This window comes from Falco rusticolus, chromosome W (assembly GCF_015220075.1).
Source record: "Falco rusticolus isolate bFalRus1 chromosome W, bFalRus1.pri, whole genome shotgun sequence".
In the NCBI taxonomy this organism is placed as follows: Eukaryota; Metazoa; Chordata; class Aves; order Falconiformes; family Falconidae; genus Falco; species Falco rusticolus.
Genome location: NC_051209.1, coordinates 6,434,354 through 6,460,245, shown reverse-complemented (window position 1 = coordinate 6,460,245; position 25,892 = coordinate 6,434,354). Strand labels below are relative to the sequence as shown.

General features: G+C 38.2%; 1 protein-coding gene across 1 annotated transcript in view; it reads left to right on the top strand.

The window, feature by feature from the left end:
- LOC119140921 (WD repeat-containing protein 7-like) overlaps nt 1-25,892 on the top strand; it is a gene marked incomplete at its 5' end in the record, with an annotated part of 114,197 nt that overhangs the window by 15,045 nt on the left and 73,260 nt on the right. Inside the window, 5 exons of the mRNA XM_037372582.1 lie at nt 1,557-1,646; nt 3,072-3,190; nt 4,836-4,963; nt 10,632-10,634; nt 12,143-12,249. Of these exons, the coding sequence (XP_037228479.1) occupies nt 1,557-1,646; nt 3,072-3,190; nt 4,836-4,963; nt 10,632-10,634; nt 12,143-12,249 (447 nt within the window). The remainder of the gene's footprint in view (nt 1-1,556; nt 1,647-3,071; nt 3,191-4,835; nt 4,964-10,631; nt 10,635-12,142; nt 12,250-25,892) is intronic.

Here is a 25,892-nt window from a genome sequence, read left to right as displayed (position 1 = left end):
TTTTCTGTTTGGTGACATCTCACATGCTTTTGCGGAGAAATGGGTTGGTTTCTAAGGGGTACTCTTAGGTCATAAGTTTCCTTAGTGTCTTGCCTTTACATCCTGTTGCGCACTACTTGCGGTATCTTGCTACTTGTAAATTTCTAGTGCTGCTATTCTTAAAAATCAGTTAGATATACAATTAATGCATTTTATGACATGCTTGATCTCCATCAATTTGACCAGTATTTGTTGTGAGATGAGCACAGCTCTATGCTGCTCATCTGCAGGGCCAGCTGCTTCCATTACAGTCATTGTTGTAATTACTGATATTAGGAGAGCACAAACTACTACAACAAAATGAGGCAAAAAAGGAGCTTCAGAGTGAGACTTCAGTTTGGGGTAGTTTTGTGTTTTTACAAACAATCTTTTTCATAAAGTAAATAGCTTTTTTTATACGTCTACTGAAACTAGGTTTTGCTGTTATGAAGTGATTTACACTAGTTGTCCTGTCACTGTACACGTGCCATCATGACGCATTTCTGTGGGAAGTATGGAAAAAGTAGTTTTGATGCAGATGTCCCACAGTGGCAAAAGAAGTTCACTGCATGAAAAGCAAACAGACCATTCAGAAGACAATGCTTAATCTGTTCAGGAGCTTGAACCCATTGTTCTGCAACTGAATAAAAGAGGGGGGTTAATTTGAAGATGCTTGTGCATGACATATGGTAATTTCTCTATAGGAAGGAAGTGTCACATAGTGACCTCTAAATCTCCACATTGACCTCGAGTTGTAGCTTTTGTATGCCATAAGGTCTGCGCATCTTTTCACGTGATATTAAGTCATGAAGAATTAGTGGAAGTATAATGTTTAGAACTGCTTTTAAATTAAATTTGCACCAAAAAATGATGCTATTTACAAAGTAAATGTCACTGATGCTGTTTTGAGTAACATGCTTGAATTGTGCTCCTCTGTAGTTGCTCGCCTGTAGTCTTATATTGTATGGTGTGTATGCTTCTGCTTTAAGTTTTTAGACCTTTCTTTGGTATAGGCTTAAAATTATTTGAATGGAGACACATTTAAAATGAACTTACATTAAAATTAACCATCAGTAATATGTTCTGTGATATTTTAGAGTGACAGATGGGGCAGCCCAGGTTTAAAAGGGGTTATTACTGGGGGTTTTAATGAGTAGTGCAAATTTCAAATTTATCTAAGTATAGGAAAAGCACAAGAACAAACAGTGAAACTCCTGTTTTTAAAATTCATAGTTGACTGTGCTGTCAAATCAAATCTCACTATCTAAAGACACGTTTGTAATTGCTTTATTTATGGGTACTTTTGTCTTTTTGAAACATGCAAGTTTCTGTTAGTGTATCTGTGTTTCTCTGCAGCTGCATGTCTTCCTCTCACTGGCATTGCACTTGTAAAACCTAGAATTTTTTTTAAGTTTAATATTATCACAGTTTCCTCCAGTTTTGTTTTTCATTCTTCAGTGATACTAAGCTGTTTTTCAGAAGCTGCTATCCTCACTTTCCTATTTTTTTTTCTCTTTATTTCTTCTTACCTCTGCAAGTTGCTCCTGCTGTTTCTTCTAGCACTGAAGCTGGTCACTCTGGCTCTGACACTGCTCCTACTTTACATACCTGTTTCTTAGTCAATGAAGGTATTCTTTCCTCACTTTTCTATCTATTTGTCTTTTACTTTCAACTAATGTCCCTTATCATTGTTATGACATGACTTTAATTTGATCTATGTAGAATTTTTTCTTTGCAGAAATAGAGGCAATGAGGGTTGTTCATATGTTTTGCCATTAATGCTGGTAGAGGGTGAGCAGATCCAGCTTGTGTGTCTAGGGCTGTCTGTAAATTCAGTTCTCAACTGGTGTACCAAAGATGATATTTTGGATCTTGTTTGGGTTCAGTGTTGTCTTTTGACAAAAAATCTTGGTCTTTTTTAAGTAGAGAAAATACACATGCCTTTACCCATCATATATGAAGGAGAGAAGCCACAACACGTGTCTTACTAAGCTATAAATTCCTGCTTTCCTGCAACTCGAGTAGGAACAGCTCTCTGTTAGACTGGAAATTCCTCTTTTTAATCCATTTTTCTTTAAGGAAAATCAACATAATGATTTCTTTTAGCACCATTAAGAGCTTTATTACTTAAAATATTTTGATTTTTATGCTCAGTATTGCTGACAGTTTAAAAGTATAGATCTATATGCTCACCTCAAGTATTTCTTCAGTTTCTCAAGTCAATGTAGAGCATAATACTAAAAGAATTCTTCTGTGGAGTACTTTACAAGCGTTTTTACAAGCTATGTTGTTTGAGCTTGATACACTTATCAATATTGCAGGCTTGTAGTATAAATGCACCTGAAGTAAGCATGTTGAAATAAGATTTAGATGAAAAGATAGGGGTAGCAGAGAAACATGAGCTTGTACATATTTGCATACCTTTTGAAATGGGCCAGAAAACTCTACATAAACTTTCTTAGTGGTAATTCATATGCCAAGTTTTCTGTAATAGAATTATGTTGCATTTGCTTTTAGGACATTAAGTATCATTTAAGTAATGCTCGTTATGGTTTGAAGAGGTCATCTAAATCTTGAACTCAGAACCATGGCTTATGCTTTTGATAAAAATTGGGGACTGGGGAGGAAGAGGGATGTTTGTGTTTAATCAGGACTGATTTGAGCCAACCTTCTGCTGATGTCTCATTTGACCCTTGCATGTGTTAGAGATCTGACCAGCTAGTTCATGAGGCATGATTTATGCCTGGAAGAGCTCATTCCTGTCTGATACAGAAAGCACATGCGCTGTGCAGCTTACCCTGAGGTCAGCTGGTATCGGTAAAGCCGGGGTGCAGCCCATGGTGGGGTGAGCCCAAGGTTCCCATGGCAGAAGGAACAATTCTGTTGTTCTGCTGCAAAATTGATTCTATTTTTTCCTCTCCCCTCTTTCTCCCACCATCTTCTGAATTTACACCAGGTCAGCAGCCAATGTAAATTTACTTGATGGCATTTTGAACTTTAAATTGCTTTGGTATTTATTATGTTTATCTTCCTGCTGTGATGTGTTTTCATAGGGTGGAGCCAGCTCGCTGCTATGCACTGCGTAATGCTCCCTGACCTGTTGGGACTAGATAAATTCAGACCTCCCCTTCTGGAGATGCTGGCTCGCAGGTGGCAGGATCGATGCTTGGAGGTGATTTCAGTAGTAATTTTGTACTGCTAGGTTTCTTTGGGTTTATGTTCTCTTCTACTGATCGCATTTTCCCTTAATATAAAAAATACCTAACTCTTTTCTGACACAAATTCCTGCACTACTTATTTCAGATTCAGTAAGTTAATTTTCCAGGTAACCTATCAAAATGTTGGAAATGTGATCATGTCTAAATATATATACATATATGTTGGTTGTGGGGTTTTTTACCTTCTGGATGCTGTATGTACCTTTTTAAAGAAATTACTGGATTGAAAACTTCTGTGATTCCATTTAGAATCTTAAGAGAATTAAAAAAACTACCCTATATTTTTCAAGAGACTGCTGAGTTGCTTTGGTTTTTGGAGTGTGTATACAGTAGCCAGTAAATGGTTTGTCACCCAGCTGTTTGATAAATGACTAGTGGGCCTTAACACTACACCTGTGCTGTTGTGGCAAAAAAAATTGTTGACTCTGCAGCTTTTTACTTAGGAAAGGAGTGACAGAGCTGGGCTGTAGACTGGAGGTCCTCAGCACTCCTGTAACTTAACTGGGAATATGTTTTTTGCCACCTGATGGCTTGTTCTTTTGCTAGGAAGGATATACTGTGAGATAGTTACCTGACAGGGTAATTACTTTGAAACTCATTAAGTAAGCAGCTGAGCTCCAGTTACTGGATATCCTTAGGTGTCAGGGTAGTGTATTTATATTCTGTTTGTCCACAATTTTTTATTTTCCCTTGATCAAATCACTTCCTTGTATGTTAAATCTTTTAGACCAAAAATGTGTGTATTTATGGTTCTTCAGGTGGAACAAGTGATATTAATGAGGGACAGGTAGTACCAGATAGTATTTGGTATTTGCTGTGTAAAAACTCAGTTTGTTCGGGGGGTGTTTTGTTTTGTTTGGTTAGTTCTGTTTTTTTTAGATTTTGGGAAACATTTTTATGTACGTTTTCCTTTGCTTTCATTGTTCAGTCTTCCGTGATAGGGAATAAATGAGTAAGTCCCACGTGAAAAAATATTTTAAAGTGATTTTATTTTTGGTTTTATATTGCAACATTCCTGACATTTAGAAAACTTTATTCATTGCACATTTGGATTTTTGGACCCAACTTTGGAATTGCTGTAGAGAAGGGTGATCACAAGCTGCTTGTAGAAAACTAGAATTTTGGTGGCCTTTTGATGCATCAGCACAGACATAAGGTTTAGCCTCATCTCCTTGAATGAGAAACCTGTCTTGCTGTTCGCTTTATGGGATGGGAGGCTGCCTCGGCCAGTCTTGCTGTCTGCGCTGAGGAAGGCATGTCTGCGAAGGCCAGGAGGAGATGGGACAGCTGTTTGGTTTATGCACTGCACTCATGCTAGGGGCTGAGTTGTGACCTTCATCCCCTGGTTTTCTCGTGGGGCTGCACATTTTTGCTATGTCTTGTTGAGAGTCATCACAGTTGGGTCATGTTTGTGGTTATTTTGCTTCTGTGTTGAAGGTGGAGGGGGTAGGGCAGAATGAAGGTCTGCTAAAAGCTAAGTTTCCTGTAGACTTTTTTATTTAAGTCGTGCTTTTTGTTCTTGCTAAATTAAACTGAAAACATACTGATAAGTATTTGATATTGGAGTTTGTGTGACATTGCTGTGGGTTTTCTTTACAGGTAAGAGAAGCTGCCCAGGCCTTGTTGCTAGCAGAACTGAGAAGAATCGAGCAGGCAGGTCGGAAAGAAACCATTGATGCGTGGGCTCCTTATTTACCACAGTACATTGACAGTGTGATATCATGTAAGTAATGCTGTGTTAAACCTGAAAGTAACTTGATTGCTAGGTAAAAGAAGGCATTTTGCACACAAAATTATGAATAATGCTACCAATCTAGGGGAAATTCTAGGGGGGAAATCTAGAATTATATAGAAAAGTTTCTTGACATTTTCAAAGTAATTTTGCAATCATGAAATTACTTAACGTCACTGATGTTGAATAAGTAAATTGAATGTCTCAGTACATCTCATTGGGATTGGAGTGTCTTTTGTGAAGGCTGTCCCTTCTGTTGAGTGTCTAGCCTGTAGTTTGGAGTTTTCAGGGAAGAAACCTATGAAAAGGGCTGATAAAATTACAAGGTACTGGTGGTGAAATGTTGACATTCCTTTTCAAAGAATGTATAATTAGATAATAGAAATTGTTGTAAATGGATCCTTTTGCATCCCAAGAGTATAAAGGGATTCTGAAAGGGACTAATGCAGGGTGGTGCAGTATATGTCCATCAGTGTTTGTTCAACGCTTGATGTAACAGTTCCTGCCCAGTGGGGTGTTCTAAGCCAACCAAGTGCTGCCAGGAGCTACTGGGTAAAGATTATTCTCCAGATAAATGGCTATGGACCCCTATTTAATTAGTAGTATTTCTCCCCAAAAATACCTGTTTTCATTTTATTCATTGTTGTCAAAGCAGGGGTGGTATAGACTCTAAGAGCATATTCTTGGAAGATCTGTCATCATCATGAGATGCTCCATTCAGTTATCCATTTAGAAACTTGCCTTATAGAATAATGTCCAGATGCATCTGTTGTATATAACAAACCAGTAAAAACTTACATTTTGATGAATGAGAATGTTTGCTTTAAGTTGCAGGTGCTCATCTTTCTTAAAATGAGATTCTTTTTCCACTGAAGAACATAGTTTCTATTCAGAGAAGGATCTCTATTAAATACCAATTGATTTTTGAGATGTGTAATAATCTTATTAAATCTAAACTGAATGCATAAATTACATGGAACACAGTTGTGTGATGTTGAGAATTTGTTGGTAGGGCGAAGCTGTTGTTAATTATAGCCTTCAGCCATGTAGCATTTGCCTTATTATGGGAATGTTGCACAGTTAGATGTGCAGCCAAGCAGTGAATAATAAGTGAAAGTATGTTGTATAGACATGTCAAAGAGCCTTGATTCATACTGATAGGTATTTGTGCCGTTTTGTATATTAGGATGTACTTTTTAATTGTTTTTCTTAGGAGATCAGTTATACTCTGTTTGTAGAATACAGCTATAGTTGCCCTTTACTCTCAAGAGTAGCTGCTATAGCAACTGTTGATGATTACTAATTTCTTTTCTCTGAAGTGATACTGGAATGACCTTGTTGGGTGTGAGATTATGGACATAATTGTGTGGGTGAAGTGTATATAAACCACTCTGGAGTGCCTACTTTAGCCAGTTGACTGTCTCCAAAATAGGAACTTCTTAATGTACTTGAAAGCAACCAGTAATTTGTATTAGTTTCAGTAATTTGCGATTTCTGGTACTCCTTATTACTTAAACAGTTATATTTGAAAGTTTTATAGAAGAGTATGCAGTTGTGGTTTATGTGTGTGTCAGGTGGAAGCATAATATTCTGCCTTGTGCCTGTGTTTGTGCTCAGGTGAGGAGCATGGCATGCATTTTTAGAGCAATAGTGAGGGACTGACTGGTTTAAGAAAAAACCTTGAGTATTTTATATGCATTCAATTCAAGTATGTATACAGCAGTATTTTGGCCTCTGTTAATCAGTAGCAAATCAAAGCATATAATTTGCTTTAACACTAAATGAGGATGTGCTTATCTATCAGAACAAGAAAGTTTTAAATTACCAGAAGAAAATATAAAATAGAGCAATCAGCTGAGCATGGCTGAACAAATGACTTTAATGTAAATGTTTAGTACTGTGAAAGCACTGATACTGGAAACCTTTCAAATGGGCCATGACTAGCACATTGGAATTAACTTTTTTATATTAACATAACAGCGCTGAAAACGATGTGATTTAAGGTTGCAGGATCTGTGGTTCTCCTGAATGACAGGGCTGAGAAGGCATTTAATAGTGTTGTTGTCTGTATAAACACACACAGAGATGCTGATGCTCTGAAGAAGAATTAGGATTTTGGAAAGGAGAAACAAAATAAGCAGCTACAAATGTTGCTGTTGTGGGGAGAGAATAAAGTGCATATATTAGTTACTTTGTAAGACTTAATTTTAAAATTACATGTTTTTTAAAGGTCTGGGGAGGAATTGAAGGGGATAAAAATTATTTAGGATTGTCAAAATGGATGCAATGGACTTCTGAAAAGTATAGTTTTATGCTAGAAAGGTAAGGAGGAGAAATATAGAAGGTAAAGAAATACTGTTTTGATTCCTTCATCCTCCACTTTTCCCAATTTTGCCTGTTGATAGAGGCATAATTTATTATCAGCATATTTTTGTGTCCAGCATGTTTCCACTCTGCAGTAGTTCTTATATGCATGATGTAGACATAGTGCTTCTCTTAAACATTAACAGATGTGTTTTAATTAAAAAACAAGTGGTAATCATAACAGAAGCTTGTTGCTGATATAAGATACTTTGTCATATATGCATTTTGTTGCCTCTTGAATGAATCAGGTGTGTAGTACTAGCAAACAGAGATGACATCTTCTCCCTGTTTGTATATTCGGTGCTCGGATCCAGTAGCAATTTTGGGACATGACCTTACTTGTACAGATCAAGCAACTGGCACGTCTCCCAGCATTTTGATAAAATGTGTTCGGCAGACTTGAAAGACAGGCAAATGTGCACAGGCTTATCTTTTACTAATCTTTTAAGTGATGCAAGAGAGATTATTGTCCCCCTATAGATGGTGGGCTGGAGGAGCAGGGAGAAAGCCAAGCAGATCTTATTTTCTCCTTTGTGGGCCTGCCAGCACACCACCAGCGTGCACTGCAGGGACCACCGCAAACGGGCCCGCTGCACTGTCACTGCTCGGAGCAGCTCGCTTTAGGCTGCCAACATGGCTTCTGTGTCACACGATTTGCAGTTCAGATGTTTGGACACATTAGGCTTCCTTTCAAAGTGCCTTGTAGGGAGAACAATAAATCTTTATTTTATTTGGACCTTCAAATCCAAAATTGACACGTCAGGTTGTTGACCCCACATCAAATGGGGATGGATGTATAAGTGATGCTGTGAATTAAACCTACGAGAGGTGTTGCAGGTGTTGGTATTTTCAGGCTCCCACAGGGAGCAAAACAGTTAAGCTTTCAAAGCTTCATCTTGTATCTACTAAGATTATGTCATATGACTGTAAATATTTGCTATGGCCTTGTCTGCTCCTCATTTGCACGCATAGGATTGTTTCTGAAATGCTGCATAGTCTGTGGGGCAGTTGCCACAAGGATGCCTTTTCAGCTGAAGTTCAAAAAGGGAAAAAATGTTACTGCTTTTTTCTCCTTGTTTATTTTTAAGAGCAAGGGCTATCTTCAGTGTCAAAGGGGTTCTGCAAATTAAATTCTCTTTTGAAAGGGATTTCTTTGGATATTATGTTTATGTTTTGCTGCTTCTGTTTATTTATTTTACCTTGGTCAGTGTAAACATTTTCTTAAAATGTTGAAGACATGGTTCTAGGGATCTATGCAGTGGGACACCTGCAAGCTTTTGGTGGTGGGGCTGTCCACTGAGCCCTGGAGGGACAGATGTATTTTTAAATATGGTGTTACTGCAGATAGAAAAATGGCTATTGTGGTTTTAATGGAAAGCAAAAGGTTATCTTGCCCCAGCCTTTGTGTGCGTGTGGGATGCGGATGGAGCCAAGCCAGCAGACAGGCAGTGCACGCGGGGCGGCTGGGAGCTGCACAGGTTCGATCGGAGTGGTGCGGAGTGAATTAATGCGAGGCAGGCAGGCTGCCCGTCACGGGCTGCCAGGGCGCAGGCAGTGCTGCTCAGGCTCTGCAGAAATCCGTTTTCAGTACGTTCTGCCCAGAAATAAAGTATAGGCACTTCTTTTGCTTCCCATATTGCTAAAACCCAGTTCATTCAGGTAAATGCTTATATCAAATTACTGTTTCTTTTTAAGTAAAAATCTTAAATGTGGCAGCGCAAAATTAAAGAAACTGAAATAGCTATCCTTAAATTGTGTCTCTTTTTAAACTACTTCAAGTAATAATCCATGTTATGACTGAAAAGCAAAATAAATATGAAAGGTCTGTAATAATGAATATGCTGTTATCAGGTTTTGTGACCGTGTTTCTAGTAGAGTTAGATTTCTGTTCGAAAGTTTTATTTAAAGCCAGATTGAGTAAAACTTAATTAAACTTCCATCGATTTAAATGGAAGTTTTCATCAAGTAAGGATAGTTTGATTGGACCCCAAAGACTTTGCTATTTATATATGTAGTTGATCATCTTACTTATGCAAGGTTGGACTTAAGAGAGCACAAAGAAGCAAGGCAAATAATTTGATGCTGCAACATTTTAATGTATTAAATGAATAATGAGTTTAGGATGCTGCAGTAAATAGTAAACTGTATTAATGGCATAAGTTTGTAACACAAGTATATCTTAATTTTCCAATATGTTGACTGGCTTACTCCTAATAAATTCAGGCCTTTGATCTTTTCACTTCTAAAGCATGTTTCTAAGACATTTTGGTGAATATATAGAAAACACTTGTGTCCAGGAATACATGTTCCCTCTTACTGTTTTCCATTGAGAGGAAATGATAATTTATTACCCGACTATTTGCATGTAGCTATTTTCCTCCCCTTTGATTCTATCCTTTCACTGTTTTGGAGGAAATGTGTAATCGTTCTGATTAAATAGATTTTTACTTACGTTTTTATTTTAATTGTATAAAATTGTAATAAAATTTTCTAATTTTTTATACACTCTACTTAGAATCAACTCATGCAAAGGCACTTAGTTCCTTCCGTTGGTTATAACTAGTCTTGCTAAGGTCTTCAGAAAGGTGTAATATCTCATATGGAAAATAAGCCTCTTTTTCAGCGACGCAGGGCTAAAAAGCAGGGAAAGAGGTGAGGTAATCACTAAATAAATCAAAGGCTTTGAATTTTGGCCCAGCCTAAACCTACTGTTTAGGGACTGCTAGATCCTTGGCTTCTACCAACAGGTGTTCAACCACAGAAGATACTCCCTCTGACATGAAAGCTCACCGGTTAGGGCCTTCATACTGTAAACTTCAGAAGGCATTTTGCCTGTTCACCCTTCTCTGGGTGTGGAAAGAAATCGAAGAAATTTAGACTATGGAAGTGATACTTAGGCAATAGCTAGATGTTTGCTATGCCTGCAGAGATTAGCAGCTGCTTGTACTAACTGCAATGCAGAATGTAAAGCAGTGCTTAAAAAAATAACCTCCTCTCTCCCCCTCAACATACTGGCCAACTCCAGTGGGTATACCCCAATAAATATTATTAAAGATAGTTGGTGCTTGAAGGTGAAAACCCAAGTGTATTTTGAGGTGGTGCTGGAGTCCTGATCTTTGTGTGGACACCGGTGAAGACTCCTGGAGTGATGTCCATGGGCTGCAGCAGCTGCACCATAACAGCAAACTTTATTTTTAAAAGCATCCTGAATAAGGTTTGCGTGCAATTTGTAATTGCATGTAATCTCTGTGCAGTCATGCCAACATGCTTAATGAAGTGATTTGCTATTGATTGGGCAGTGTGTTCCAGTCTGGTTATATATCTGTTGTCACTGGTTTTATATGCATTGACACAACTGGAAGGATGTTCAGAAAGTTATTAAAAGGTACTAGTTTCCTTATAAAGAGATTATGTCAGAATAAGGTTAGAAATTGCTGTCAGACGAAATCACTGTGTTATCACAAGGTTTAAGTAATTTTCTGTGATTACTTAGTATTTAAAAAGAGTAATGAAAACCAGTAAAATTTGTAATACTCATGAGAATGTTAATTTTCTAAACTGGTTTAAAGATGACCTGAAATTAAGTGACTTTCAGGTGCAGATTCACAGACCTTGTTGTGTACAACTGACAGGTTCCCCCATTGTGATTTACTGTGATATCATTGTCTTTTATTTATCACATTCGTGTGTTTGGAGAAGACCAGCGAGTTATTACATAAAAGCTACTGTGAACTGAAGTGATGCACATTGACGACTTCGTAAGATGATCTAAAACCAAGAGGAGCAGCAGCAGATAGAGTGGGCAGCTCTCCACTGCTCAGTGCCAAGCCCTTACTGATGCTTGTGTTGGGCCATGAGAGATGCCTGCCATCCACAAGGCACAGTGATTTACAGCAACTTAATTTCTTGTTGAAACTCGCTTGGTGCTGACTAAGGGCTGGGGAACTTTGCTTTTTAATGGGGACTTAATGCCCCTGCAGATTGCAAACCTAATGCCGCAATCAGTAAAGCAGCAATCTCTTTGTATAATAAGATTTTTGATAGTATAGGGTGATACAGAAGATGGATTGGGGGAAAAGAAATCTTATCAGAGCATCCCTTCAGTCTGGTTTTTAGCTTTCGTAAAGCTCTTTGGGAAGAATATTTGTGAGGCTGTACTTTGTCACCGTTAGCAAAACACTTCTTTTGATAATGACTTGATTGAATTCTGGTAAGGCTCATATAGGGAGCAATTACAGATTATAACTGGGCAGAGCATAAACCAGTGAATTGAAACTTTAATCACGTGGTGTTATGTGGCACAATTTGGGGTTTGTTGTCATTTTTAATAGCAGCAGATGCATCCCAACCCAAATGACATGGAATGAGTCAGCTGAATTAATATACTCTGAAGGTCACCTGGAAAAACAGCACTTTTTTTTTTTTTTTTTTTTTTTTCCAGAAGAGATAAAGCATTGAGAGGAGATGTAAGAGAAGTTCTGCTGGAACTCTGTATTTTGTGGCTGTATAAGTTGTTAGTGTGTAATGTGTATCTAATAGCTTTAATGATACTAGAAGACAGCAGAAAAAGAAGAAAGTATAGAAGAGATTTACAGCATGGAAAGGTTTTTAAAGGATGGTTTGTGAAAAGGCTGCATACAGTATGAAGGAAAACCAGGCAATAGTTGCTTTGCTTTATCTGTGTTTCACAGAGTTATGTTGCATGGTTCAGAATACCAACAGATAATTACTTCCCCCCCCCCCGCCCCAGTGGTAAGGCTGTTACCTACCAAAATTGCTGACTCGTGGACATTGGTTTTTGCAGCTGGAGTAACACGGAAGCCATTCAAACTGGTGGTGCAAGCCTGGATTCATTGGGAACAGAAGCAAAAGTTCAGGAAGAGGAACATGATCTGGTTGATGATGACATCACAGCAGGTAAGCATTAATATAGATAATTAATTTTTTTACATACAGGGTACTATGCAGGGGAGATGGAAGACTTTCTGCCAAATAACATGTTTTTCATGAGAAAATGAAATATTAAGGCTGCTTATGAAGTGTGTGTTATCAGAAGTAGTTATGAATAGTAGAAAAGAGCCGTAGAAAAAACCTAAAATACCGGCTTAACTGTAACTATTACAGTATTATTGTGTTACTTCTAAATCATTAGCTGTATTTTAATTTGTGTGTGTTGAGCTTTTAAGTCTGCCTGCAACTGACCTGTTTAGCTTGTATTTCTCGAATAAAGGCTTTACATGATTCTTTCTAGTTATTCCTTAAATTATTTACCTTGGTGAAAGGTCTGATGTAAGGGTGCTACCATCAGTCTGCGTGATTGAATTGAGGTGTTTCGGGTTTTTTCAACAAGTAAGCACTGCTAGTTTGCACATGGAATTCAAGTGTATTTCATTTCTGCAATACTCATACAGCTTTATAGTGTTGCTCTAGTTTATTGCATGCTGGCAGGTAAAGCAGAGTTCTGGTTCATCAAGACATGTTCTGAGAGAACAGACCATACAGAAATATGCATTTAATTATAAGCAGTTATCTTTTTACTCTTTTTCATGTGTATTTATGCAGTGTCATAAGGAAAATATCTATATGCTTAATAACCATGTCCTTGGGATTGGAATGGTTACCGTATGTATTTTAGCTTAGTGGAGATTATATCGTATCTCACATGGAGAGTATATCGTACTCTGCAGGTTAGAGTGTAAAAGCTTTTTGGTGGTTGTTTTATTTTGGCTAAGCTTTGTATAGATTTTTTTGAAAGTCTAAAAGAAAACTAGTTATTCCTGTTGACCTGAAGATGGTTTGTATGACAGATTTTAGTTTTAGGTCAGGTCTTTAGCTGAAGGTGCCTGAGACAGGATTACTGCTGGTGGGTGAACAGCCTGTGTGCAGTAGGGAGCATTAACACAGGCTGTGGTAAAAGGCCAACTGGAAATAGCCAAGAGGGAGGAAGGATGCTTGGAATGCCTTTAGCAGCTAGGGGATGATGTGGGACTTGTCAAGAAACAATAATGGATAGAGGACAGACCCTCGGAAAAAATAAAAATAAATTAATAATGGGCTTGGCATACCTTGAAACAGATTTCCCCAGCATGTACATCAGATTGGCTGGCATTTCCTTCAGGAACATGTCCTGTCTCCTTGGCTCCACATCTGTTAGAGACCTTTTGGTTCTTTTTCTGGAAGTTTTAGCAATGGCAGTATTACAAACAAATGTGTCCTAGCTGGAACAGCTTTCTGCCCCTTTGATGTTGTGTGTTCTTTTCATGGGAGAGATTGAAGAGGAGGCACTTTAATGGAGTAAGTTCGAAATCAAATGTGTGTTTTTCCTGTGTGCTAGACTGAGTTTTGAGCTTTTCAGAAAGCTATCCACTGTGTTTCCAGAGGCTGCTGCTGATAATTTTATTTGCAGAGAAAGCATTTCTGTTATGAAAAGCAGTTGAACTTAAAAAAAAAAAAATATCCTGAGTAAAGATGAAATTTCAGTCTACAGTTGAATACAATTAGGTTTGTGTTGGTAGAATAGAAAAAAAAGTTTTGAGACAACTTAAACTTAACCTTGTCTTAAAAATATGATGCAGCTTCTTTCTATAGTGGTTCTATAAAGGCTAATATTTATTGATTTAACTGCACAAAGTAATGCTGGTGTGCAGTGGCCAACAGGATATTTTTTTTCAGTTCAAATTGAGATTCACCAAATGTTTTTATTTATCCAAATAATTTTTTAAAAGGATCAGTTTCACATCAGAACTTCTAGAGATTAAAGCATTTTAGCTTAGCTGGCTGAAAAGCACTGAAGCCTCTTTCTGGAAAATACTTCAGTAATACACTACGGTGCCTCTTAAGCATTTAAAAACACAGGCAGGAGTTATTTAGAAAATTGGGTCTATCTTCAAATGCTCTGAAAATACGTGCACAAATAGTCTTCCAATGTAGTAGTGGTGTGTATTGTTATCTTTAATGCCTGAAAGGCTTTTCTGGATAACTAAAAGTAGAACAAACATTTTGCTTAAAAAATTCATATGTGGACAACAACATTTTTTCCTAGTTGCACATAAAAGCTACTGGCTTCAGTGGTCAGAATTTTCCAATTCATCATGACGGTAAATTGACTTTTTCAAATTTTTTTTTTTAATTTTGTAATTAATAATCTGTTTGTGTTCTTATCATAACTTTAGGCGCCGAAAGAACATCTAAGTTTTTTAATTTAGAAATGCAAATATCTTTTTTTCAAGAAAAACAAAGGAAGAGCAAAATACTTTTAATAAAAGAAAACAACGTAGCACTGTTACATATAGGGGTAGTAAAAGAAGAATGTGGCTGAGCACATAACTGGGATAAAGAGTCAAATGTTACCAAACTGAAAAATGTCAACCTCCGTCAGATTTATTTACTTAATAAAAAAAATCATATAATAGCATAAATAGGCTGCCTTTAGAAATCCACTGAATTTAGTTTATGGAGCTGTCTTGTAAATGAGGGACTTCAAGGGAGTAACTTTTAGGTTGCACAGTGTTTGCCTCCCAGCTGTGCAACATTACCTTAGTAATGAAAATAAGTGACATATTGGGGCATAATGGGAGGTATGTATTGTTCTTATACCTAATCAACAGAAACTTCTAGCAAGTTTAGAATTAATTTAGGTCTAATTAATTCCCTGGGTAACTGTAGATGTTTCCAGACTCACACAACTGTCCCATTGGTGGTGGTTGGTATTGCTCATGGTTGGATAGGAGTGCCAAGTTTGTCAGGACCTTGTTGCTGGTGGTGCCATGTGCAATGGAAGATGACTCTGGCCACGAAGCGCTTATTCCAATCTCTGTTCTACCAACTAGGATAAAGCCGCCAGCCTCTTCAGCGTTGCACAATGTGGAATTTTTCCCTGGCGGTTACTTTTTGTAATGATGACCTTGGTCATGTTAAGCATTGACAATGACACTTGAGCACAAACCCATCCAAATTCTAATTAAGTACTATTTTTTTTAAATGTTTTTTTCCCCCCATCTGTGAGCACTGAGTGGCATGTACAGCCACCTCAGCTGCAAAGACTTTAGAGATATGGACTACCTTGGTTTTGTAGGTAAAAGTTTTAGATTTTTTAAAGTTTGTTGTTTTTGTTTTTTTTTTAAAAAAAAAAGGTAAAAACCTCTCTGTTTAAGTTTGTTAAATCTTGTCTGGACCGCTCCATGGATCTGTGCTGCACCCAGCAGCCAGCTTGGCCAAAGCGCTGCTGCAGTGCTTTGGTGGAGGGGGAGGTGTGTGTTGGAATTAATCTGGAGCTTTCTCTAGCCGTTGTATCAAGCAGTGGTGCCACGTACATGTGTGCAAGGTGGACACAGGCCCTAAGAGTTCTGCTAAAGGTTTTGTTCTAAATCTGGGAGATTTTGAGGAGTTTTATGTTAGACACACATGGCGCTCAGGGAGAGGGGGTGAGGGGGTTAGATGTCCCTGGAATGTTGTTCTGACCTTAGCGAAGAGATCTTGTGACCCCTAATTGGTTTGATTACAAAATCTCTTGTCTGCTATTAAACAGCAAAGAGTTTATGGTTTTTCTACAGTTTGTTTTTAACAGCTGTGTGAAAATAAAATATCAGTGGGTGGGAAATTCAAGGCACAGACTACTCTGCCCACTCTTGTGCTTGCTCCTAGGAGGTAACACTGCCCTGGGAAACAAACATAGCACTGCCAGCTTGTTTAACCTGGCTTGCTTGCAAAATGGTAACACTCCAGCAGGTGAACTGATAGGTAACGGAGATAAATACGCTTACTGGACCAATTATTCCGTATTGGCATTTCCATAAACAAAAACACTGTGATATAACATAGTCTGTTGCTGTATCAGGATAGTGGGGAATTGACTTGAAATGCAGTTTATTCCTAAGGATCTGTCATTCCAAAAGGCTGGCACATAGGGAACGTGGACTGCTTTAGCTACAGAGGTGAGGCTTTACTGTTTGGTCCAGTCCATTTTGTCGTGCATGCTGCCTTGACTCGTTAGCGCATGGAGCAGGAATAAACAGTGGTTAGCCTTCTCCTGGTCCCTTTGTGATCCCTTGCACAGAGAGGGAAAGATCTGTTTGAAAACTTATTGTAGCAGGGTAAGGCAGTAAATAGATGCTTTAAAAACACTCACTGCTGCATAACCAAAATGAGTCTTGGTCAAGCAGACTTATATCTGACTTGTGCATTGCACAGACACTTATTTCTGATACGAGAGAGTTCCATGGGTTGTAGTAGTGCACTTCCAAAAGTTCGTACGAAAATAAAATCTAGGAATGCTGCTGATAAATGTTCGTCAACTTGAAAATTTAGTATTTTAAATCTTTTCTGTCAGTATTCACACAACTGTTTTTGTGCATAATGAGTAGTACTTTTTAAGCAATAACTATCCTATAACTGGCAAAGTCAGAAGCGAGAAATATTGCTAGATTAACCCATACTCTAAACTTAAAAATGCTCTTTAATCAGTGGCAGTATTTGTCTGTATTGAAGACTCAACAATGTGAGGGCAGGGATTATGTTTATTGTGATTAATCTTGTGATCCATTTGCAAACATTTTTAACTTCCAGCATTTTCTCATCTATTGAGCACTTCTTATTTTACGCACCCTATTTAGACTTCTGATTTTGGTGCCATCTGACTATTTGAAGTAGTTTAAAATTAGTTCCTAGGTGATGTTTTATTTTTCCCTGTGTGTTATTACTACTTTTTTTTTTTTAACTCAAAGGCTTACACTGTAACTGAAGAAAATGTTTCAACAAACTACTAACTGAAAGTTTTGGACAGTCATCTGTTAAGTTATATACTGTGCCTTTTTTCCTTTTTTTTTAAATTTTGATACTATATTGAGTTTCTGGACTACTTTGGTGCTTTTTCTTCATTCTTTTTCTTACTGCTAGAGCTGGACTAGTTTGGAGGGAGAGTGACAGTTGCTGTTGCCCATTGCGTCCCTCCCATTATCAGCCAGACTTCCACTGAAAATTTGGGGTGGAGTGGAGGTACACAACAAATGAAAACATCTGCCATCCCCAGCGAACAAGCCAGTGGCCCACTGTTCAGCACAATGAGGGTGCCAAAAGAGTCAGCCTCTGGACAAAGCTTAATATGTTTAGTATCAGTTCTTACACAGTCTTTTGTGCGTGGAAGTGGGAAGTCTGCCTCAACGCATGCTGTAGACGTCACTACTTTGTGAAAATCAATCTGGGACTCGTCTGAAATTTTTTTGTTGTTTTGGTGGCAGATGTCTTCCTCCAGCGCTGCACAGTCTTCCTTTGTGCCACAGTTACTCTGAAAAATCGTGTTAACTTGGGAAAAGTTTTTTCTCTTTGTTTTAGAAAAAAATTTATACCTTAATTGTATTCTATTAGCTGCTCATTTTTTCTGTGCCACGCAGCAGAAACACTTCAGTGTGATATTTTCTTTAACTCAATCAAAGACTTTTGAAAGATTACAGTCAAAAGAAAATGATTTAGAATAATTTCTTCTGGTATAGAAGTGGGGTTTTAAAGAGGCATAGGTTATAAAAGCGGCATATTAAAATGTGGTTTTCTAGTATTCTTGAGTCCTCATTTTTTGTTTTTTTTCTTATTCTGTTACATCTCATTTTTGGTTAGCACTGCAACCAAAGCTTCAAAAGGCTCATGTTTTCTGGGTTTTCTTTTTTTGGTTCCAATAATAGTGTAACAATGTTAAAGCATGTGGCAGGAATATGCTTAAATCTCTTCATGGTGTTTGCTGGTGGAGGCACAGAAGTGTATAAACAGGTCCTGTTTTCTGTCATTGCTGGGCAGTGTGTTTGGGACATGGCAAGGCCACCAGCTTTGCTGCAGTTCAGTTAGCTAGCTTCTTTACAGCAGTTGTTTTGCCTTGAAAAAAAGTCTGTATTCTCATGTTTCTTGCACTTGAAGAATTCCTTCAGAGGCACAGCAGGTCTCTGTTTGCCTCCGCCAGAGGAGTTTCGCTGCCCACATGGTACCCTGACAAGGCAGCAGGCAGGGAAGTCCCTCGCAACGTGTGGCACAGCCCTAGCAAGGAGTGCAGCAGCTCTGAGGCCTTTGGTAAGACACAGCTATTACCTGTAGTGCTGCTCCCGGGCTGCCTTTGGGACGTGTGACAGCATTGGTATGGCTCCTTCTAATGTCTGGTGTTTCAGAAAGGTGTGCGGTGACAGCTGCAAACACCCCTCTGATTTCCCTTAATCCACCTCAGTAAGTTTAAGCTTAATTGTACGCCCTAAATATAACTGTGCTGGCAAGGTGTAGGTGTCTTGGGATGTTAGCTTTAATCATGGACCAAATGCTTTAAGAAGGTGTTCCGCTGTTAACATGTGTAGTATGTATGGCTTTTAGCAGTATTTACTTGTGTAAATTAATCATTTCTATCTGGAAGACTGTTCTTACAAATGTTGCTGTAAGAACTACTGGAGTCTAAGAATTTCCACGCAGAGATTACTTTCCCAGCAGCTTGTGCCAGTTGTTACTATGACATGAATCATTTACTTGACAACCAATATATTGTTAAATATGACATACAACTGCTTTAACATTTCCTTTAGTCTTGGAAGCAACTTCTGGAATTTGGGAAGGTTTTTGCTGTTTATGTTTACTAGACATCTGTAGTTTGAGATCACTGTCTACAATTTTATGGAACAAGTGAGCTGTTTTCCATCTGTAGTCCAGTAAGTTCATTGCAAAATACTGCATCAACAGCAGTAACAACAATTTGGAAATTGCTGTGTTTATTAGGTCTGCTGTTGCCCTGAGGTTATAGCAGTTCCTGAGGCAAGGAAGTAGTGATGTAAAATGAAGACCTGAATCCTCTGTGCTGCTTTTTTTTTTTTTTTTTTTTTTTTTAACTTGCTGGTAAAAAAATGACATAAATGTTAAATAAGGTTTAAAATGTCAAGCCACAATGTAATTTATAATTATGTACAGCTTATTAAAAGAACCAAGCATGGGCAGAGTTTACTTGTGTGGGTCTCGGAGTTAGACCCGAAGGCACCAGCAGTTTGATTTGTGAAGGAAGAGACAAGGTCTGCATGGATCCAGGGGTCTTCTCACCCCAGGTGCGTAAGCTTTTCATGTCGCCTGAACACTTTCTGTAACCCTGACAATACGCAGACTATGGTTTTTTTGGGGGGTATTCCTTTCAGAGGTCCCCATTTCATCAGTTTAAAACACGTTTGCTCTGTGTGCTGCTCTTGTGACTTTAATGCCTTATCACTGCCTGTGACCTATTTTCCTTCTCAAAAATATCAGGTGTTGTCTCAGCACGAAGTAAGTTTGTGTTGGACTTGGAGAAACATCCTCTTTTTTGTGTTGAAATCCCAGACCCAGCTACAGACACTCAGTAGCACAATGACCTGCTCAGCAGAAATTGACCTGGTAATTGTTTGTGATAGCAGGACTGTGGTCTGTACCAGGTAGCATGATATGCCAGGATGGGATTGTAAATACTCACCATAAAACCCCCAGCCTTCACCTTCCTGCCCAAGGAAGGTCTTGTGTGGTCACTTGGACGTAGTGAGTAGCAGTTGTATCTCATTTGCCTTCAGCATTCATCTTTCTTGCATGAATTGAAGTGCTCTGTGGAAACTCTGCTTCTCTCTTGGGAAAATCCTCCTGGCCCATCTCTTTTCGCGCCATGGAATGAGCTGCGCAGCTCAGAGGAGCAGGAGGTGGTCACAGCAGTGTGAGGCAGGCAGGTCGGCTGGTGTCTGTGGGACTGTCCTGGGCTTCGCCTCCTGTGCTCTCTGCAGCCAGCCCCCTGGAGCCAGGGCAGTCGCTGTAGCAGTGGCCTCTCTCTCCTGAGCTCCAGCTGGGCTTCCCTCATGATACGTGACAGCTTAGTTAAATGCAGACGTGAAATAAGAGGTGTAGTCACAACCACATTGTTTTCTTACATGCGGCCTCTTCCAGTGCTGGAAGAGTAAACTTTTCACACGCTTAGCCTTGGTTACTTTTTCTCCATCATTGGTAAACTTTTTCAGTACTTCTCAATGGTTATTTTTGAAGGTGTTTCTTCACTATGCATAATTCTTCAGTTTCTATATGCAAACTATGCTTTACAACAGTTTTGCAGGACCTGATGATAGGAAGAGCATAAAACATGGAGGGTTTTGACTGAGGTCAATGTTGAGTGGATAAGGGAGCTGTTATCACAATTTCAGATTGTGAATCTTTCCCCAGAGTGATGGGAGCAATGAAAACCAAAAGCTGTACAGGGTACTAGGCTGGCATTTAGAATGATGAACAGCGGGTACCAGTGTGCACCTTTAGGCTCCTGACTTCAGTTCTGAATTGCCTTCCTTACCTCTTTCCAGTAACTCCAGGAAACGAGGGTCCTGGGTTGTCCTTCAGGTACCTAAAACACATGATGTGAGTCCCCCCCAGGATGTCTTGCTCCATGAGTGGGATTTAAAGGAAAGGAGAATAGAGTCAAAATCTTGCATCATTTAACAGGTGAAGAATTGCAGCTGGTTGGACTATTCATGTTTGAAAGCATTTTCTTGTAGTTGGTTACAAAAAGAGGAATTGTCCAATCCCTTGTAATATTTCTAGACTATATGTGTATGCACATATATGTATGTATGCATTGTCTTAAGAAACTATCTGGACTCTTTCCATGGTTAACTGTGTCTTTTAAACATACAGTTAGTCACAGCAAAGTTAGGGGATGTTATTTTTAGAAATAATTAGTTCAATTGATACATTTTTAAAAAATGATACTTCCTTAGTCTATCTTGTGGGGTTTTTAGCTAGATTGATAAAAACAACTTTTTAAATTCTGAAGACCTGTTCCTGTGGGTGGTGTCTGATGTCATTTTGTTCTGAACAAAAGTATTTTTTATTAAGACAGAGGTCTGGTATGAAACTTGTAGCAGTTCTTTGTAATGTGTTTTAATAGCAGCTGGTTTTATAACATTTTATAGCGTTTTTGTATACCTTCTTCTGGATAGTTAGGTTTTCAAGCTAGCAGGTTCAAAACATAAGTTATCTACTTAGTATATGGAAAACCTGATGGAAGTTTAAAAAAAACCCCAAAAATAAAAAAAGCCAAACAGTGCCTCATTGCATTGGAAATCACTTGTTTTCACATTTCAGCTTAGTTTGGACAGCTGTAACTATTCAAAAGTAAAATATAATGTAAATGTATTGAACTGTGTTAAAAGATTATAATTTCAATAGCACTTCTCATATGCCCAAACTTTAATTTTACCTACTTACGCAAGAAAGATGATTAAAGTTCATATACTTCATTCTTTTACCAGTCTTTGCGCTTTGATAAATACATAGATCATCTAAGATTCAGTAGGCCAATTGCAGCATATAATAGCTATTCAGAGGCAATTAAACTGCCTTTTTTTCATGCCGGCATGTGAGTGTGCCCTTTCACACCTTTCTCTGCTGTTCAGATGGGGAAATATCAGGCACAGTTTATTCAGTGTGTCTTGCTGTTTTTAAAGCACTGAATTAATGCATCAAACCTTCCCTTATTAGAGGTGAAATAAAGTGATGATTAATAAAAAATTTGAAAAGGTATGATGAATGTTTAAAATACTTTTATTTATGACTTATGTAGACAGCAATGAAGAGAAATTCAGATTTTTGGAGACTGCAGCATAAAACTGCATTTAAAAATTGAAACAGCAAGGTTGGGGACAATTCATACCTAGATAGCAGACATCTGTGGGTATGACCAGACATTGGATAGGGTATGAAACAATCAGATGTCACTGTGGTAAAATTTATTCTCACATTGTTAAATACTTCAGTCTATTATGGCTTAGAACAGAATTAAATTAGTTTAAGATGTTTGCTTAGTTGAGCTTGTTGGTGAAAACACCTGTGTGCCAAAGAGAACAGCTGATTTGTTTGCTTTTTGAAAGTGAACAGATGTTTTCAGCACAGAGTTCATAAAGCATAGGTGGAAAAAGGAATGTTTATTGCTGAGAGAAAGCAGGTTAACCTTTATGCCTGTATATTCCAAAAATGAAAATTACTATTGTTTTTCTTGCTTCAGGTATTCAGTAACAATTAGTCTCTTGGGTTTTTATTAGTAGGTTCCAGACGGGGAGTGACTGCCAACAGCAGCCCTCAGTATCTGCTGTTACATAGATGACACCGGTAGCCTTGTTATAAACTAATAATTGGCACCGAAGTCAATGTTTCAGACTTCAACAAAAGTTGCAGTGAGGCCAGAGAATAATTTATACCTGAATGAAAGTGATTAATACACGTCATCTATGACTAGCTTTTAACCTGAATGTGTGAAGGAGCCTGGGGTGCAAGCAATGCTGGTCACCTTTTCCAAGGTACAGAACGGTTTTGGTGAATCCTGAGTGTGTGGGTAAACACAAACCCACCATTTGTAAGTTGGGTTTTTTTTTTTGGGTGTGCTTGGCACGTGGGCAGGCTGGGAGGAGTGCGAGCGCAGCATTTGTGTCGGTGTGCTGGGCAAGACGGCATGTTGCCAAAGAGCGGTGCCGCTGTCCCAATGGGCTCATGAGCACCAAACAAGTTCAGGTGTTGAGCTTTTTAGGAAGAATAAATGATGGCTAATGATTTAATGACAGATCTCTGGGCTGAAAGGCACTTAGCACTCGAGTGTAGTGCAAAGCCTATTTCTCAGAGCTTCTGACAGGTTTATCTGGTCTCACCTTGAGTAGAGCAGTGCTGTATTGATTTCATTGGTGTGGATTTTAACATACTCTTGGCTTAAAATAGCACCACCTATGCAGAAGAAAATCAGTGTCTTAACCCTTAAGGCTGCCAGTGGCTACTGTGTAAGGTTTTGATTGGAGGCTAACAGATTGCTGACAGGTTTTGTTAGCCTGAAAACTACCATTTTTAAGTCACAAATACATTGCCGTTTTCCAGGAGTGCGTGTTTCTGTGTACCGGGTGGATAAACAGTGGGGATTTGCGTGGGCTCTGACCTCCCCGGGTGTTTGACCTGAGGCTCTTGATGGAGTCAGACCCTTTGATTTGAGATAGGGGCTTAAATGAAAGACTTGTTAAAAAACCCAAACAAACCAACCCACAACTTTTTTCCCCTCAGTTTTTGTAAATCTCTTTGTGGCTGAAACAGTCTTTTCTAAAAACAATGCTCAATACTCACCTAATAGTAATTATCATTCCCCATGGGAGGTTTTATAATTCTGTCTTTCAAAGTTGCTGCAGCCTCCTTCCTGCATGAAACCATATTACTGGCATCACACAGGGAAGATACTCTCAAGAAGTAAACCAGAAAAAGTCCTGCCTTTAATAATACAAAGCTATGTGACTTACTGATATTTAACAATTAAACTTGTCTGCTGTAAGATGTCCTATGAAATATTAGAAAAAATAAGCTTTAAACACTTCCAGTTTTTACAGTAGTAACAATGCTCCATTATTTCAAATACTTCGCTGCTGACATGAAAAGAAAACAACAAGGCAGGCATTATCAAATAAATCAGCTCAGCGTGCTGATGGGGAGGAAGAAAATGCAAACCAAAATAAACAAAAAAACCCAACATCCAAACCCCAGATTTTTTGATTCCAGAGCAATTCTTTTGCACATCCTTACCTAAATTTATTTTCAAGTGGTGTTATCAAATCTTCTTTCGTTATCTAAACATACACATATATATATTAAAATGCATGTACCTTGTCAGTAAGAACAATAAAAATGTGCAGGAAATTGTCATAAAACGTTTTGGTTTCTTCTTGTGTGGCTCTCTTCCCTGTCTGATAGTTTGAAAGCAGATGTCTTTATAAAACAAAGCAAAATATTTAATTTAAAAATACTAACTGTAACACTAAAATGCCTGTACTACTTCTCTTGAGCAAATTTAATTCACACAGTATGCATTTGAACTATATATAGGTAATGCTCCAGCATAATTTGGGTTTAGTCTTTCATAGTTCTGGTCTCAATTATAGGAATAGTAAAAAGATTGATTACAAAATGTGTTATGTGTTTATGAGCAAGCTAGTGTTTGAAATCTGTGTTTGATTTTCTGTCTCTTATGTGCTTCCTGGAACTGCCCAATGTGAAGTACTGTGAAAACAGCAAAAATCAAATTGATAAAAAATGCTTAATAATGATAGAAGATAAATATTAGATGCTCAGAATTGGCAATCACAGATAATCTCTTTTAACTTGCCACCGTATTGCCAGATTTCTGTGTTGTGCTCAATTGCCACATACGGACTGTCATGGTGGCAATCAAGTTGGAAGATAATTTTTTTTTTATGTGGGAGGAAAAAAAATTAATTTCACAAAATACGCGAGCTTTCTGTCTGCACTCATGTAAATCTCATAAATATATTGAAGACACGGGAATTGCTCTGGTTTATAGGAGGCAAGCATCATAGCTTCAGGAGTGTGTCATTTTTCTGTATTTGCAGGTAATTTTTCACTATCAATGAATAAAAGACTAAAAATAGAAGTTACTCTGAAGAGAAGGCTTTCTGAAGAGAAAGCCTGGAGCAGAAGGCTGTGCACAGTAAGGAGTCGTCAAAGAAAAGGTAGCCTTAGACACAGATTTATTTTTTCCATCTATTGGACCAAATTTTATCTTGTGTATTGCACTGACACTCTTACAGTAGGAACAAATAACACTTAAGAAAATGTAACGTGGATTACCAGATGTGTATTCCACAAAGACCACTTGTATGCAAAAGACCCACATCCAAAATCCATACTCTCTTTTTGGGGGATTAGGGTTTGGTAGTTTGGTTTTTATTATTTGGGGTTTTTTTGTTGCTGCCGCTGCTGTTGCTGTGATGGGAAGGTGGTTATTCCAACCTATAGAGATGAGAAGAGACGGTACAGAGTTTCTTTATATCGTTGAGTAGGATCTGTATTCAGGAGCCCCACCATGTGGGATGGGTCAGCCCCCCGTTCGGCATCAGTCCCAACCCAGAGAATCCCTCATCCCTCACCGCTGCTGGGCACATGGAGGACCCCTCTCAGCTGTGCCAGCGGAGGGAGCATTGTCTATAGGAATGGCTGTGCTTCCAAGCAATCAAAATACTTTTACTAATGTGAGGTTAGTAATGAGTAACCACAGTTTTCGTAAGGTTAGATCAAACAGATTGTTTCCTGTCTTTCTGTATTTTCCTAATTGGTCACTTTCTGTTATTGTTATTTCTTCATAATATTTTTCAGTTCTGATTTATTGTGAATGCTCTGGCTTTATAAGCTTTCAGGAGGTGCTGAAATTACTGTAATTATTCTGCTGTGTATAATCTTAAAAACTAAAAATGTAAGCAAGCCCATATCATGGCTTTGACTGGTTTAATAATCCTGAACAATTAAAGGAAAGGTTAAGTATCTCCCATAGGCACACTTAGTATATTGTTTTCTTAAAGTTTTTTGCTATTTCTATTTTAAGTCGCAAGCAGTGTGTTATGTAAATTTATTTACTGTAAGAAAATAGTACAATTGACAAAAAGAAATACTTTAAATTATTGACAGCCAAGATGAATGTAAGCAGAATTGCGTTCCCTCCCTCATAGCTCTTGCGTGTTCTTTTCTAATATCCCGTGTAGCACTGAGAAACGATTACAGTTGCAAAC